This window comes from Balaenoptera acutorostrata, chromosome 1 (genome assembly GCF_949987535.1).
Source record: "Balaenoptera acutorostrata chromosome 1, mBalAcu1.1, whole genome shotgun sequence".
Taxonomy (NCBI): Eukaryota; Metazoa; Chordata; class Mammalia; order Artiodactyla; family Balaenopteridae; genus Balaenoptera; species Balaenoptera acutorostrata.
Window position 1 is genome coordinate 152451743 of NC_080064.1, and position 16478 is coordinate 152468220.

Genomic DNA, 16478 nt, shown 5'->3' on the forward strand with positions numbered 1-16478 from the left:
GGATGAAACAATATTTTTGAGGGTGCTTAAAATAGCTGGTTTGCTTTTGTATGTCTCTGACTTAAAATGCCCTTTGGGGCTTCCCTGGTGGCGCAGTGGTTGAGAGTCTGCCTGCTAATGCAGGGGACACGGGTTCGAGCCCTGGTCTGGGAGGATCCCACGTGCCGCGGAGCGGCTGGGCCCGTGAGCCACAATTGCTGAGCCTGCGCGTCTGGAGCCTGTGCCCCGCGACGGGAGGGGCCGCGATAGAGAAAGGCCCGTGCACCGCGATGAAGAGCGGTCCCCGCACCGCGATGAAGAGTGGCCCCCGCTTGCCGCAACTGGAGAAAGCCCTCGCACGAACCGAAGACCCAACACAGCCAAAAATAAATAAATAAATAAATAAAATCAAGTAAAACTAAAAAAAAAAAAAAAAAAAAAAATGCCCTTTGAATTTAAGTGTATTTCAAAGGCCAAGCGGTGGTGAATTTTAAAAGCAAATGTCATATGCTTCCTTTTAGGCGTATGTTATCCTTCTGGAAAATGATTAAAATAAAACTTTACCCCAGTTCAATAATGCTTTCCTAGTTGCCTGTTTAAGATGATTTAACTCCAAAATGCCTTTGTTAATGCCCTGTGAGGAGCTTGCTTACATAACAGACTTAAGGCTAAAGTTTTTTGTTGTTTTATACTCTTTGGAATGGTGCACAAGAAACATGACATTAGGTGGATGAGGAAGACTTTTCTCGTACTAACTTTCTACCTTTTTCTGCTATTGGTTGAACCTTTTGAACCCTGTGAATTTATCTTAGTAAATTGTTTCTAAGTAAAAAAAATTGAAAATAATAATTTTATTCCTAAAACAATTGACATAGAAAAATGCTCACAAATATTATATTTTAAAGGTAGAAATTGGAAGTATCTACTTATCCTGATTATATATGAATTTTTAAATTGTATTGGTGTGCATGGGGGAAAAAGATTTTTTAAAGTATTCCCGAAAGTTAATAATAAGGTCATGCTGGTTTGTGGGTTTGGGGATGATTTTTGTTTTTTTCTTTGGGTTTTTCTGGGTTTTTTCCCCAAGTTTTCTTTAATATCTTGATGAGAAAAAAAAAAGGAAAAAAGTAAGTTCCAAAACATGTTTGTAAATTTATAGATGAGTCTGCATTGTCCATATCACATGGGCAAGAAAAAGAATGGAGGAAATTACAATTTCCATGGTTTTGTAAAGAGAACTCATAGGTTCATCTTTCAAATGTTTTGCCTATTTAAAAAGCACTGAGGTTTTACCTAAGCTAGTACTTTTATGTCAAGCTGGAAATCAGTAAGGTGACCATATGTCCCACACTGCCTGAGATAGTCTTGGTTTATACCTATTGTTATTTATAATAGTGTCCTTTTCAAACCTCAAAAAATATGATCGCCGTTGGTGTAAAAGATTGCAGTTGATAGGAATCATGGAAAAATAAGCAGGGGAAAGGAAGACAGGAATGAGAGACCCCGCTGAGAAGTTGAATGAGCTATAATCTCCTGATTCTTCCTGAAGCTCACTCACTTATAACTGAGAGCTTCTCTACTATAAATAAAAACATGCACAACATAAACCTTATGTTACAGAATTTCAGGTGTGACTTTTAAAAGTTACTGCAACTATAGGATAGAACTTAATATATAAAGCACAAGGCCAGTGCATAACTAACAGGTTTTATGACCTCCATGGCAAGATGCTTAAAATCTTTAGGCTTCAATTTCTTCTGTAAAAGTAGGTTGTTGAATCAGATGATCCCCAGGTCCTTTCTAGCTCTAAAATAATAAATTCCTATATAAACCTTTTGCAGTGTAACTATGTGCCAGCAATTGAAGTGGGAACAGCAAACTTAAAACTTTTGTTTCTCTCCTCTCTTGAATGTAAGGTTTTATTTGACAAGAAGCCTTGTAATGACTCCATTTTAATGAGAGACTATTTGAATGCCCAAGATACAATCTATAGTTGTTTTGGCTTTTGCTGTATTCTTTAGTCAGTTTTTATTAATATTTTTGTGGGAAAGTATATTGATTTTAGATTTTAATCATTACAAAACTATTAGCATATACTTATTCTAGGTACCTTGACAGGAGAAAAAGAAATGGTGATGTATATTGATCATGGGGTAGAGGTAGAAAATTTTGTTGAAATTTATTGTTAGAGATCTTCTCTTGAAAATGATAAAAATGAACTGCTTAAAATGAACTGCTTTTGAACTATATAAATGAATTAAATCTGTACTACTTTTCTCTTCTTGTTTAGGAAATGTGGGTTCTTCCCCTAGATCATCTGATTTAGTCAAATTAGCCCAAGAGTGCTGTTACCATAATAATAGGGGCATTGCAGCTCATGGAGTGAGAGTCCTAACTAATATTACTGTCTCTTGTCAAGAAAAAGGTAAGTTTGATCAAGACTGATACTATGTATAAACTTTTAGATTGGAGTTTGACCAGAATCCTGTGTGTATTTGGTTTTTTAATCCCTTATTATTTTTAGCCTGTGTGCTTTTATCTATTGGTTGCCTCCTCCTGAATGTTCTTAGGGCAGATTTTCTGAAGACTGCTTAATCCTTTGGGGGAAAAAAATAGAGTGGGGCTTCCCTAGTGGCACAGTGGTTGAGAATCCGCCTGCCAGTGCAGGGGACACGGGTTCGAGCCCTGGTCCGGGAAGATCCCACATGACGCGGAGCAACTAAGCCGTGCGCCACAACTACTGAGCCTGTGCTCTAGAGCCCGCAAGCCACAACTACTGAGCCCACTTGTCTAGAGCCCGTGCTCCACAACAAGAGAAGCCACCTCAGTGAGAAGCCTGCGCACCGCAACGAAGAGTAGCCCCCGCTCACTGCAATTAGAGAGCCCATGCACAACAACGAAGACCCAACACAGCCAAAAATAAATAAATAAAATAAATAAATTTATTTTTTAAAAAAATGAGGACTTTAGGATTGGGATTGGAGAATTGAAAGGTTTTATGGAGCATTGCCCATTTCCTCCCATTGCTTACCTTTGCTTATAACTATCCAGTGGTATCAGTTTGTTCACCTGTAAAAAAAAAAACCTAGAAAATTTAGGGAAAAAAAAATATGAAGTTATCGAGTGGCTTAAATAACAAACAGTTTCACCTAGGGGCAAATGAATTAACAGAGCAATGCAAATTAAATTTTCATGGAGTTTATCTCTAGGTATCTATAGCATTAAATGATTTGCACAATCAAGAAGGACATGCAGGGCTTCCCTGGTGGCGCAGTGGTTGAGAATCTGCCTGCTAATGCAGGGGACACGGGTTCGAGCCCTGGCCTGGGAAGATCCCACATGCCGCAGAGCGGCTGGGCCCGTGAGCCACAACTGCTGAGCCTGCGCGTCTGGAGCCTGTGCTCCGCAACGAGAGAGGCCCGCGCATCGCGATGAAGAGTGGCCCCCGCTTGCCACAACTGGAGAAAGCCCTCGCACAGAAACGAAGACCCAACACAGCCAAAATCAATCAATCAATCAAACATACATACGCATCTGATTCAAGATCCTCATTAAAAAAAAAAAAAAAAAAAAAGAAGGACATGCATAGAAAATGATGCATATATTTTATTGTATTCCTAACGTCTTTTGACCTAAACACTTAAAGAAGTTCATGCTGGTGTTCAAAAACAGGAGGTGCATTTTGGATGTTTCATCTGTTTCAGTGCTTATTTTGATCTTTGTTAAGGATCAGCAGTCCCTCTTATCCCCACTAGGCTTCAGCACTGCTTGTTACTAGTGCCTTTGTTTTCCTAGCAACCTGACCTTCACTAGACATTGTTTGCCAAGCCCCTGCACTAACTCAGGAGACATTTCTTTAAGTTGTATGTTGATTCTGATTTGAATAACTAATCTTGTTTTATTTTTCCATAGTAATAAGTATTTTCTACCATTTAACACAGCAAATTGCTCTATGTCCTCAAAGCTGACATATTCGTTTATTTACTTATTCATTCATTCATTTATTTTTGGCTGCGTTGGGTCTTCATTGCTGTGCGCAAGCTTTCTGTAGTTGCAGCGAGCAGGGGCTACTCGTCGTTGTGGTGCTCGGGCTTCTCATTGCAGTGGCTTCTCTTGTTGTGGAGCACGGGCTCTAGGCGTGCAGTCTTCAGTAGTTGTGGCATGCAAGCTCAGTAGTTGTGGCTCATGGGCTCTGAGCACAGGCTCAGTAGTTGTGGCGCACAGGCTTAGTTGCTCTGTGGCATGTGGGATCTTCTCAGACCAGGGCTCAAACCTGTGTCCCTGCATTGGCAGGCAGATTCTTTTTTTTTTTTTTTTTTAATTTTATTGATTGATTGATTGATTGATTGATTGCTGTGTTGGGTCTTCGTTTCTGTGCAAGGGCTTCTCCAGTTGCGGCAAGTGGGGGCCATTCTTCATCGCGGTGCGCAGGCCTCTCTTGTTGCGGAGCACAGGCTCCAGACGCGCAGGCTCAGCAATTGTGGCTCACGGGCCTAGTCACTCCGCGGCATGTGGGATCTTCCCAGACCAGGGCTCGAACCCGTATCCCCTGCATTGGCAGGCAGATTCTCAACCACTGCGCCACCAGGGAAGCCCAGCAGGCAGATTCTTAACCACTGCATCACCAGGGACGTCCCAAAGCTGACATACATTAACCTAAATGTGGTTAAGTAATTTATTCAGAACTTTCTAGAAACTTTAGAGAAATTTTAGCCCAAAGGTAGTGAAAAGATGGTATAGTACTGCTATTACATGAGACATCTAAAGGGTTCATTTCTTTATGATCTGACTTAAAACATTTATAAGATTAAGTGGGGTCTTGATTATTTCCTAAAAGTAGTTCCACTTTCGTGAGAAAGTTGCATCTTAGGTGAAAATGGACCTGCATAATTTATGTCTTGTTTGGAAGATTGACACATGCTACATGGTTTGCTAGTTTTTTCCTTAGCTAAGCTGGTGACACTGTTTCAGTTAGGCTTTATTTATACCTTTGTGGCTTTAGATCTTGGTTTAATGTATGTGTGTGTATTTTTAGTTTCAGGTGTACAGCATAATGATTCAATATTTGTATGTATTGTGAAATGATCACCACAATAAATCTAGTTAACATTCGTCACCATACATTGTCATTGTAAAGTTTTTTTTTCTTGTGATGAGAACTTTTAGGATCTACTCTCCTGACAACTTTCAAATATGCAGTACAGTATTACTGACTATAGTCACCATGCTTTACATTAGATTCCCATAACTTACTCATTTTATAACTGGAAGTCTGCACCTTTCCAACCCCTTCATCCATTTTGCCCCCCTCCCAGCTTCCTCCCCCCCACCTCTGGCAACAACCAGTCTGTTCTCTGTATCTATGAGCTTGGTGTTTGTTTGTATGTTCTAGATTCCACATTTAAGTGAGATCATACAGTATTTGTTTTTCTGTGTCTAACTTATTTCACTTAGCATAATGCCCTCAAGGTCCATCCATTGTCACAAATGACAGGATTTCCTTCTTTTATAAAAAATAGCTAAATAATATTCCATCGTGTGTGTGTGTGTGTGTGTGTGTGTGTGTGTGTGTGTATATATATATATATATATATATATATATATACATATATACATACACACATACATACCACATTTTCTTTATTCATACATCAGTGGACATTTAGGTGGTTTCTGTATCTTGGCTAGTGTAAATAATGCTGCAATAAACATGGGAGTACACATATCTTTTTGAGTTAATGTTTTTGTCTTCAGATGCATACTCAAAAGTGGAATTGCTGGATCATATAATAGTTCTATTTTTAATTTTTTGAGGAACCTTCATACTGTTTTCCGTTGCGGCTGCACCAATTTATATTCCCACCAACAGTGCACAAGGGTTTCCTTTTGTTTACATCCTTGCCAACACTTTTTATTTCCTATCTTTTTTATAATAACCATTCTAAAAGGTGTGAGGTGATCCTTCATTGTGATTTTGATTTGCATTTCCCTAATAATTAGTGATGTTGAGCATCTTTTCCTGTACCTGTTGCCTATCTGTATGTCGTCTTTGGAAAGAAGTCTATTCAGATTCTCTGCCCATTTTTTAATCAGATTGAGTTTTTTTGCTGTTGAGTTGTATGAATTCTTAATATATTTTAAATATTAACAACCCCTTATCAGATATATGATTTGCAAATATTTTCTCCCATTCAGCAGCTTGCCTTTTCATTTTGTTAATGGTTTTCTTCGCTGTGCAGAAGCTTTTCGGCTTGATATAATGTATATTTTTTATAATCTTCAATAAAGTAGTGGAAATATACAAGTCTAAAGATAGCCTTTGCATTTTAGAAGTAATGCCACATGTACTTTTTAAGGAAGGTTAGCTTTATGCATTGAAGTATTTCCTATATTTTAGACTCAACGTTTTCTTCTTCTAAGTGTGTGTGTGTGTGTGTGTGTGTGTGTGTGTGTGTGCATTTAATCTTCTCTACTTGATCGCTAAAACAAATTAGTGTTTTTCCTGTAGACCTTTTGGCACTGGAACAAGATGCTGTCTTTGGCCTGGAATCCCTTCTGGTACTTTGTAGTGAAGATGATAGCCCAGGTGCTCAAGCCACTTTAAAGGTGAAAACATCAGTTATTTTAATATAATGCCTGTCTTCATTGCCTAAAGTGTGGATCGGCAATCTCTTTGTAAAGGTTCAGATAGTAAATATTTTAAGTTTTGCAGGCAATGCACTTTTTGTCACAACTGCTCAGTTCTACTATTGTAGAAAAAAAGTAGCCATGGACAATGTGTTTTTTTTTTTAAAAAAAAAAAGGAAGGGTGATGGTGTGGCTGTGTTCCAGTAAAATTTTATTTACAAAAACAGGCAGGATTTGGCCCAAGTGCAAGAGTTTGTCAACTCCTGGCTTAAACAAATATTTGCCCTTGATCTTCACTTTCAAAACTAGCATTTTGACTGTTGTTATTCCAAAATATAAGCGAGGTAAAAATTTGAGCTTCGGCCTATTTTGCCGTCAGTTGAAAGTGTTTATTAAGTTGTAATAGATACATATGATGGTCCTAGATAATGTAAAGTTAAATAGACAGAGCTCCTGCACTTTTGGAAGTTTATAATCTAAGGTAACACTGATAAGATCACAAAGAACTGATGAAATTACTGCAGTCAAACTCATAAATGTGTAAGTGTGTATTAATTTCTAGAGTATAGAAGCCCTAGTTTTAAGGGCTTTTCACTTTCACTTAATTATAGAATCATTTTAGAGATAGTTAAAAATTTTTTTAATGAGACTGGTATTGGATTGAAACATAAAATATAATTTTTGATGGTACAAAATAATTAAGAAAAGTAGAATTAGTAGAAGTAAAAGGCTATTAAGTAGACATTGGAGAATGTAAGAACTATAGCTTGTCTAAGGTATGGCTTGAGGGAAGTCATGACTTATTTTAGCATGTTAAGAAAAGGTATGTTGTGGTCATGATGATGTACAGTAAAGATACTAGTACCATTAAATAAAAGCTGATAATCAAGGGGTGGTGAAGGAAGTAGGCAACATGTGATTGGCAAGTCCACAGAATCCCTTTGGAACCGCAATACATTTACTTAAAAAGTTTAAAAAGAAAGAAAGCAAACCAAAACCTTTGCCACCAATCGTAGGTGTCAATAAAACACTGGACTCAGCACAGTGGGACGTACATGGGTGGTCAAGAAAAGTCCCTTTGTTAGAGTAGCTCTCCATAAGAGGATACTGATATTTATATAAGCGGTTGTAATACCAAGCAGAATGTCGCAAGTTCTCTGGTAGTATAAACAAAAGTGCAATTCTAATTGAGAGGACAGAGTGGGGGTGATTAATTTCAACTAAGGCTATTAGGGAAGACTTGAACAAGTAGATGTCATATGAATTAAGCCTTGAAAGATGGGGTAGAATTTCAGTATTGAGGAAGGATCATTTGAACCTGAGGGACCACTGTTATGAAAGACGGGAAAGCAGAAATGTACCTGTTGTGTTGGAAGAATGATAAGTAACCCACTGTGGCTGGTTGATGTAAAGGGAGATTAGAAAGTAGTTTGTAGCTCGATCATGGGGGATATCAAATGTCAGGCTGAGGAACTTTTGCTTGATTCTGTAGGTAATGAGATCTTAAAATTTTGAAGTAGTGACCATGCTCTAACTTTTGTTATAGCTATTATTGTTATTTAAATATGTCTATTATGTACCAAACTTTGTTGAAGGCTTGTATATACATCTTTCACTGTTTACAATAACCTTAACTAGTGAAATTTGTATTCCTCTTGTAGTCATGAGGAAATTAAGTCTCAGAGAGATAAAATAACTTGTTCACAGACACTTAGTCAGTCAAGGGCAAGCTGACCTTAAACTCTGGGTCTGTCAGACCCTAAAGACATGATCATTCTTCCTAACACACTGAAAGGTACATGGTTGTAGCATGAAGGATGGATTAATGGGCCCATCTTTTCAAGAGATTGGAATTAGGGAGACATTTATGTTGTAGTAGAAAGAATGAAAGGGAGCTAAATAGATGGATATTAGAGACTTGACAAAAGTAGAAATGACTAGGTTTAGCAACCTGTTGGCTATGTTAGTTAGAGGACTTCTGGGTTTCTAGTTTTGATGGCTGGGATATTAGGGCTGTGATTAACTGGCCTGAATAGAAGCTCTGAGACCAACTGATATTTAGATTTCTGTTGAGAAATAAGAGAAAATTAGAAGCCTCCTCCCCACTTCAGTGTGCTGAAGTCACCTAGGGCACCTTTTTTAAACTGCAAACTTTCAGTAACCCAAACACCAGAAAAAAAAAAAAAAAGGTTAATTCATTAAGTTTGGGATGGATAGGGCCCAAGAATCTATATTTTAATTAGCATCCTAGGAGATGCCGTTATGGGTAAGTTTACACACCACACTTTAGAAGCAGTTCTTGAAAAGTAATGAAAGTGCAGTAATGTGACAGTCAGTTTGGCATTTATTTGGCCTTTTCAGCATTATTCCTTATGATGTTCATCTCAAGTCTCAGACTGAACAGTCTTAGATTAAAATGAGTGTTTAACGTACCATCCTGTCTTATTATTTTAGTTTTAAACGTGGCACACTTGCAGGTCTTCATATGGGATTCAGTGTCATGTGTTTCTTATGAAGAAGAATGTCATGCCTACAAAAAACCCTTTTCCTTGATTTTTCCTAGTAACTCGTAGAGTTTAAAGCTTCACTTCACACCTTCCGAATGTAACTGGTCCATTTTCTATTCAATACGCAGATCGCTCTGAATTGTATGGTGAAGTTGGCCAAGGGTAGGCCCCATCTCAGCCAGTCTGTCGTGGAGACCTTGTTGACTCAGTTGCGCAGTGCTCAGGACGCTTCCCGGATCCTGATGTGCCACTGCCTGGCCGCCATCGCCATGCAGCTGCCCGTGCTGGGCGACGGAATGCTCGGTGACCTCATGGAGCTCTACAAGGTGATCGGACGATCAGCCACAGACAAGCAACAAGAACTTCTGGTAAGGAGCCACTTTTTGGACCTGCTGCGGACGGATAGGATCTGGTCCGGTGGGAATTACTTTCCGAGTTCCCCAGGTTAAAGTAATCAGCTAAGACCAAGAGCATGCTGAAGTCAAAATAGGGTTGGGACCTGGAGCTTTTTACCATTTCCGCTTTTGGTATAGAAAGCCCTGTTTAGTTCACATGTAAAACTGCTTTCTTCCTAAGCCCCGTCAAATCAGCTTAGTGTAGCCAAAGCCTTCAATCTGATATTTTTGTTTTATTACAAAGGACAAAAGGAAAATGAAGGTTTTTTTTTTTTTCTTTTTTATACAAAGCAAATAAATGGTGAACCAAACCGTGCATTGTACTTCCAAAAATGTAAGTTAAAGACCTAGTGATATCAATGACCATAAGTTAACCCAATTCCTCTTTGCCAATCCAGGACCTCTTGAGCTGTTTAGGATCCAGTTTAGGTTTCAGTACAGTCCTGGGGTTGGGAAAGGTACATGCTTAGAAAAAACCAGAAGGTGTGCAAGCTGTATAATAATGTTTAGTTGAAAGTTCTCCAGGGCTGAGAGTAGACTACGTTCCAAATATGCATAAATTATATGTACGCTTTAAAGTAACCACTCCATATTGTTTGTGGTCATCTGACTTTATGGCTTGGGAAAAAACTTAGTGAAATTACTTACTCAAGCCCATTTTATGTTTGATCCTGCAGGGGGCATTGTGTAAAAGATTGCCCCCACTTCATCATTTGCTGTCAGGAAAGGTCACCCAGATGACTAAGTGGCAGTCAGTGCTCGTGGGAATCAGGCAGTTACCACAGTATGTATAGATCCTTGTATGTATCAGCTTTGGAATACTGAGAAGCAGTTAGCCAAGTTTATTTTCCATTGAAGCAGCATTTTCAATTAATGTTTTTTATTGCTTTTTTCTTAGTACTATTTTAAAGCAACTTTAAATTATGAAACATAATATTCAAAAACACATAAGGAATAATATGATGAAAGCTTTTATTATTTATTTATTTATTTATTTTTTACCTGTGTTGGGTCTTCGTTTCTGTGCGAGGGCTTTCTCTAGTTGCGGCAAGCGGGGGCCACTCTTCATCGCGGTGCGCGGGCCTCTCACTATCGCGGCCTCTCTGGTTGCGGAGCACAGGCTCCAGTCGCGCCGGCTCAGTAGTTGTGGCTCACGGGCCTAGTTGCTCCGCGGCATGTGGGATCTTCCCAGACCAGGGCTCGAACACATGTCCCCTGCATTGGCAGGCAGATTCTCAACCACTGCGCCACCAGGGAAGCCCATGATGAAAGCTTTTGCTTCCATCACCTAGGTTAAGAAAAAAGTGTTACTAGTACCCTTGACTTGTACCCTGCTGTGTACCTCTCTGTTAGTGTCATCTTCCTTCCTATCAGGATAGGTAACCAATCTCCCGAATTTGGTGTTTGTCATTCACATGCATGTTGTTATATATTTACTACCTTAGTATATATCCTAAGTGATATGCAATATTTCTGGCATATTTTTAACTTTGTGTTCTCATACTGCATATAATCTTTTGCATTTTGCCTATTTTTGCCTGTTTTGTGTGAATCGTCTATACTGATAAGTGTATTTCTAGTTTATCCACTTCACTGCTCTATAGTATTTCATTGTGTGATTATATCATAGTTATCTATATTTATGGGCATTGTTTCTAATTATTTGCTGTTACAATGCTCTGAGCAAAGGAATAAAGTGGAAATTTTATAAATGTCAAAGGAAGACAAATTTTGTTCTTTTTTGATAGGCTCTAATTAGTTTTTCACCCTTTTGGGTAAAGTTATCTTTGACATTGCATAGAGTTAATGATTTTCTTGACTTTCTTACTTCTTGCTCGATGTTAGGTGAGCTTGGCCACTGTGATTTTTGTAGCCAGTCAGAAAGCACTGTCTGCTGAAGTAAAGGCAGTAATTAAGCAGCAGCTTGAAAGCGTCTCCAATGGATGGACTGTATACCGAATTGCCAGACAGGCATCCCGAATGGTATGTATTATCCTTCTCTGTGAACTGGGTTGGTGAAAATGGCAGATTACGAACCTTAGGTTGTGTGATTGTTACTCCTAGTCCAAACTGAAGATGAAGGTAGAAGTACTTTTTAGTCATGGGATTAAAAGATGATGAAGGAAAGGACCTAATTTTTAACATATACACGGAGAATGGTATATGTGTTGTTATGGGGAAGTTCCATGGGAATTCCGAAAATATGAGCTCTTTCTGGCTGTAGGTGGTTAGCAGCGCTTTCATTTTGTCCTGTGCTCCCGTAAGCACAGCTCCCTCCCACCCACGTTTATATTCTCCCCTTTCAGTACACCGTGTAGTTAGTTCTTCCCTTTCCCTCTCCAACTTTATCATTCTTATGTGGAAACGGGAAAGTTTTAGTATTCTGTTCCCTCTCAACCATATGGAAAGCCTAACGATTTTTATTAATTTTGTTTGAGAGGAAATATAGAGCTTGGATAGTATAGAAATTCTTTGGGGATAAGTCCAGAGAACAAAATTTGAGAAGCATTATTCTAGGTGATTGAAGCACATGTTCACATTTTACAGTGTTTCTCAAATGGGAGAAGAAGCACTCCTGACAGGATATTTCTTTATTATACCCAACTGTGCCAAGCATCCAAGCACTGCAGGACAGTGAGCCTCCCTCGCCCCCAGGCATTAAAGGGCATTCACATCCTCCCACAACTACCCTTCCCTCAGTCATTTCCAGAGGGTGCAGCGCTCCTCTTGGTAATCGCTGGATGGAACTTAACTGGAGTTCTCCCCACCCCACTAAAGAGCCCGTACAAAATGACATACAGTAGGTATTTATACTTTCTATATTTTGAACTAAAATTCTAGACATGGGTTATAGTTACTTCCATTCATTTTCTCTTTGGAACTGTTTTGGTAGAGAACTTCAGTCATTATGTTACATAAAAGCAGCTCAGCATGTTTTCTCTGAAGAAATACTTAGACCGAGTCTCACAGAGTTACAATGTGAGGAGTGACTGTTAAAACTTATCCAAGGTTTGGGTTTCTCTTTTAGCTGCTACATGAACTAATTCAAGTGTAAGAACCTCATTATCCTCCCCCGCTTTTTTTTCTTAGGGTAATCATGACATGGCCAGAGAGCTTTATCAGAGTTTGCTGACTCAGGTTGCCTCAGAACATTTCTACTTCTGGCTGAATAGTTTGAAGGAGTTCTCACATGCAGAGCAGTGTCTCACTGGGTTGCAAGAGGAGAATTATAGTTCAGCACTTTCTTGCATTGCTGAGTCTTTAAAATTCTACCACAAAGGGATTGCTTCCTTAACAGTAAGTCCTCTTAATTCTCCTTTGGTGATGATGACTTGTGTGATGATGGTCTCCCTTTTCTTTTGGGGCTTATCCTCTTTTAACCTTGAAAAATCTGCTGATATATATGTATTTGGCAGTATTAAAGTAATAAATAGGACATGGAAGTAGATCATTAACCCCTCCCCCACTTTTTAACATTCATAGATTGGTGAACATTTATCATTTTGTTTTTATCAAGTATCAGGTACACACGTGAAGAGGATTGCTGAATCCATGCAGGAAGGATAAAGTGGAAATAGGATCCTCCCTTTCCAGACTCCTGTTAGTAAGACCCCAGCCTGGGTCACTGCTACCGTCAAACATAAACCCTCCACCCCATCTCATAACTGGCAACTACTCACTAAGAAACTAGAGTTTCTTGCTTTGTAAATAAAGAAGAAATTATTAGAGATGCTAGTGTCTCACCTTTTATCCCACTGTGATATCCTCCTATTCCAAATTAACAGTCAGCCAGCTACTATTTCCATTTTTTTTTTTTTTTTTTGCCAAGAAAGAAAGGGTGTGGCAGAGAGAGCAGATCCTTAACATTTCCTTGAAACTAGTTATATTCCTAAGTAAGAACCTGTTCCCTAAAATGTGCATTTTCTGTATTAATGCAAGGACTTTTTCCCCTTAAGAGTAAAGAGTTTATGTAATCAGCATTAAACATGTTTAAAGTATTGTCACATGACTTTAAAAATTGTATATATTTAGATGGGGCCATAAAACTTTTGCTACCTGTTTTATATTTATCACATAATCTAAAATATTTTTAATGGTGGGCCATGCAAAGAGAAATGTTTCAAAGTAGAACAAAGAATAAACAGATGTCACAAAAGAGACAGACTATTCAGATTACTGTGGGTACATATCTTCTGAAGAATGATTTATTGATTAACTGCTGTTTTAAAACAGGAATATAGGAATGGCTGCCCTCCATTTTAAGGGGTAGCATTGACTGCTATGATTCTCTCCTCTTGATTATCCTAGGAAAAGATTGTTGTTGCCTATATTAGGCTAATAAATACCTCAGAAAATGAAAAAGTACAGTTATTGCCTCCAATCAGTCGGGTAATTTCATTTTCTAGTTGATGTGGAACAGAAAATTGTTGATCATGCAGTACAGTAAATGGTAAGAAATGTGAAACAGGCTCACAAAACAGTGAGGCAGATAGAATTAATATTATGAAAAATCCCATTGAATATTTAATAGTCTTTTAATGATTTGTGTGGTATGTGTGTTTAATGAGGCTTGGCAGTAATTAAGGACTGAATTCTGATGTAGGAAGAAAGTACCCAGTTGACAGAAGGCCCTTGTCTTTGTCTCCGTTCTGCCATTAACACAGGCAAGGGCAGGTTATTGAGCCTCAAATCATCTTTTGAAATGGAGTTCCTTTATTCAACAGACTGTAAGCACTTGCTATGTGCCAGACACTGCTTTGAGGATAAAAAGAAATCAGGAAATGATTCTCCACTTGAGAATAGTCTGAAGGGGAAGGCAGTATGATCCATACAATCATTTGGAACTTCTCACATTTCTGATTGTACTATACTCTCAGGGTTTTGTTTTGTTTTAAGGTTTTTAGAAAATCTGTTCATTTGACAAGTATGGATTTGACGGTAGCTTTCTGTCTTTTGAACGAAGATGATTTGAGCATGAATTGCCCTTTTACTCTCTGGCACATGAATGTTCTAATTTGAGGTTGTCAGCTATGAGGATTATACTTTTTGCCTTCTTCAACCAAACTAAAGAGAAGTTAAAAATTCTGTGCTTGTGGGGCGCTATGGCAACGTTGGGTGCCTAATTTCCCAATGGAGTGTTTAATGAGAGTTATCTTGCTTCTTAGAAATAAAAATTGTAAAAAGTGTTTGTATTAGTTTTCCATGCTGTGTAACAAATTACCACAAATTTAGTGGCTTAAAACAACACCCATTTATTATTTTACGGTTTCTGTGAGTCAGAAGTCCAGGCATGACTTAACTGGGTCCTCTGCTCATGTTGTCACAAAGTTGCAATCAAGGTGTCAGCCAGGGCCAGTCTTGTCTGAGGCCTGGGCTCAGGGTCCTCTTCTAAATTCGCATAGTTTTTGGCAGGATTTATTTCCTCACAGCTGTAAGATTTGTGGAAGCTTCAGGGCGCACAGGAGAATCTCTTACCTTCAAGACCCTCTTTTAATGGACTCACCTGATGAGGAGAGATCTACCCAGAATAATCTCCCTTTTGATGACTATAAAGTCAGCTCATTAGGGACCTAAATTACGTCCTCAAAATCTATTACCTTTGTCATATTCCATTAGATAGAAACAAGTTACAGGTTCTACCCACACTTTAAGGGAGATTATATAAGGTGTGGAGACTGGGGCGGGGGTGGGAGTGGAGGCATGAGTTAGAGGAACGATTTTAGCAATCTGCCTGCAATGGTGGGTTTTAAATTTATTTTTTATTTTATTAAATATTGACTAGGTATGATATCTACATATATGTTATGTGGAGTATATAAAAATATCAAATATCCAAGTATACCTACCACTCAGTTTAGGAAATGGGACATTACCATTTCCTTTAAAATTCATGTGTGCCCCTCCATGTTTGTATACCATTTCCTACCTCACAAAGGTAACCACCATCCTGAATCTGTTTTTTTTATAAGTTTGTTTGTTTGTTTATTTATTTATTTTTGGCTTTGTTGGTCTCCATTGCAGCATGCAGCCTTCTCATTGCCGTGGCTTCTCTTGTTGTGGAGCACGGGCTCTAGGCGCACGGGCTCAGTAGTTGTGGCACGCGGGCTCAGTAGTTGTGGCGCACGGGCTTAGTTGCTCTGCAGCATGGGGAATCTTCCCAGACCAGGGCTTGAACCCGTGTCCCCTGCATTGGCAGGCGGACTCTTAACCACTAACCACTGCGCCACCAGGGAAGTCCCCATCCTGAACCTTGTATGTACCATTCCCTTGCCTTTCTTTACAATTTTAACATGCTTTTCTTTAACTCTTAAGGTATTGTTTTATGTTGCTTGTTTTTGAATTTTATATAAAAAGGAATCATGTATTTTTCTTTGACTTGCTTTGGTTATCTAAATTATATTCCTAAGATTCATCCATCTTGTTGCATAAAGCTTTAGGTCAGTTTCACTGCTGTATACCCATGTATTATATGATTATACATCAATTTATTTTCCCATTCTAATGTTGATGGAAATTTTGATTTTTCCAGTTTTTTGTTATTAAAACATTACTGCTGTGAACATTCTTGGACATATTTTGATGCACCTATGTAAAGGTTTCTCTAGGATACTGATTCTCAACTGGGGATGATTTTAGCTCCATTTGGCAACGTCTGGAGACATTTATGGTTATCACAACTCGCCAAGGTGTTACTGGCATTTAGTGGGTAAAGGCCAAAGATACTCCTGAACATCCAGCAATGCACAGGACATCTCCCCTCAACGAAGAATTATTTGGTCCAAAATGTCACTAGTATACTGAGATTGAAAACCCTTTCTCTAGGGCGGTACTCAGTCAGAACTATGTATCTGCCCCCTGCTCCAATTTAGAAATGTGTGAGGGGTTTGTCCCAGTGATAGAGGGGTTGGAGGGACTGCTGTTGGCGTGATGGTCAGTGGCTGGAGATGCTTAATCTCCAGAAATGCTGAGG

General features: G+C 38.8%; 1 protein-coding gene across 2 annotated transcripts in view; it reads left to right on the top strand.

The window, feature by feature from the left end:
* Positions 1–16478, top strand: part of INTS7 (integrator complex subunit 7) — a 90606-nt gene that overhangs the window by 40090 nt on the left and 34038 nt on the right. For both annotated transcript variants that reach the window (XM_057526109.1, XM_057526120.1), the window contains 5 exons: positions 2270–2404; positions 6488–6585; positions 9242–9481; positions 11354–11491; positions 12599–12805. In XM_057526109.1, coding sequence (XP_057382092.1) covers positions 2270–2404; positions 6488–6585; positions 9242–9481; positions 11354–11491; positions 12599–12805 — 818 coding nt within the window. The remainder of the gene's footprint in view (positions 1–2269; positions 2405–6487; positions 6586–9241; positions 9482–11353; positions 11492–12598; positions 12806–16478) is intronic.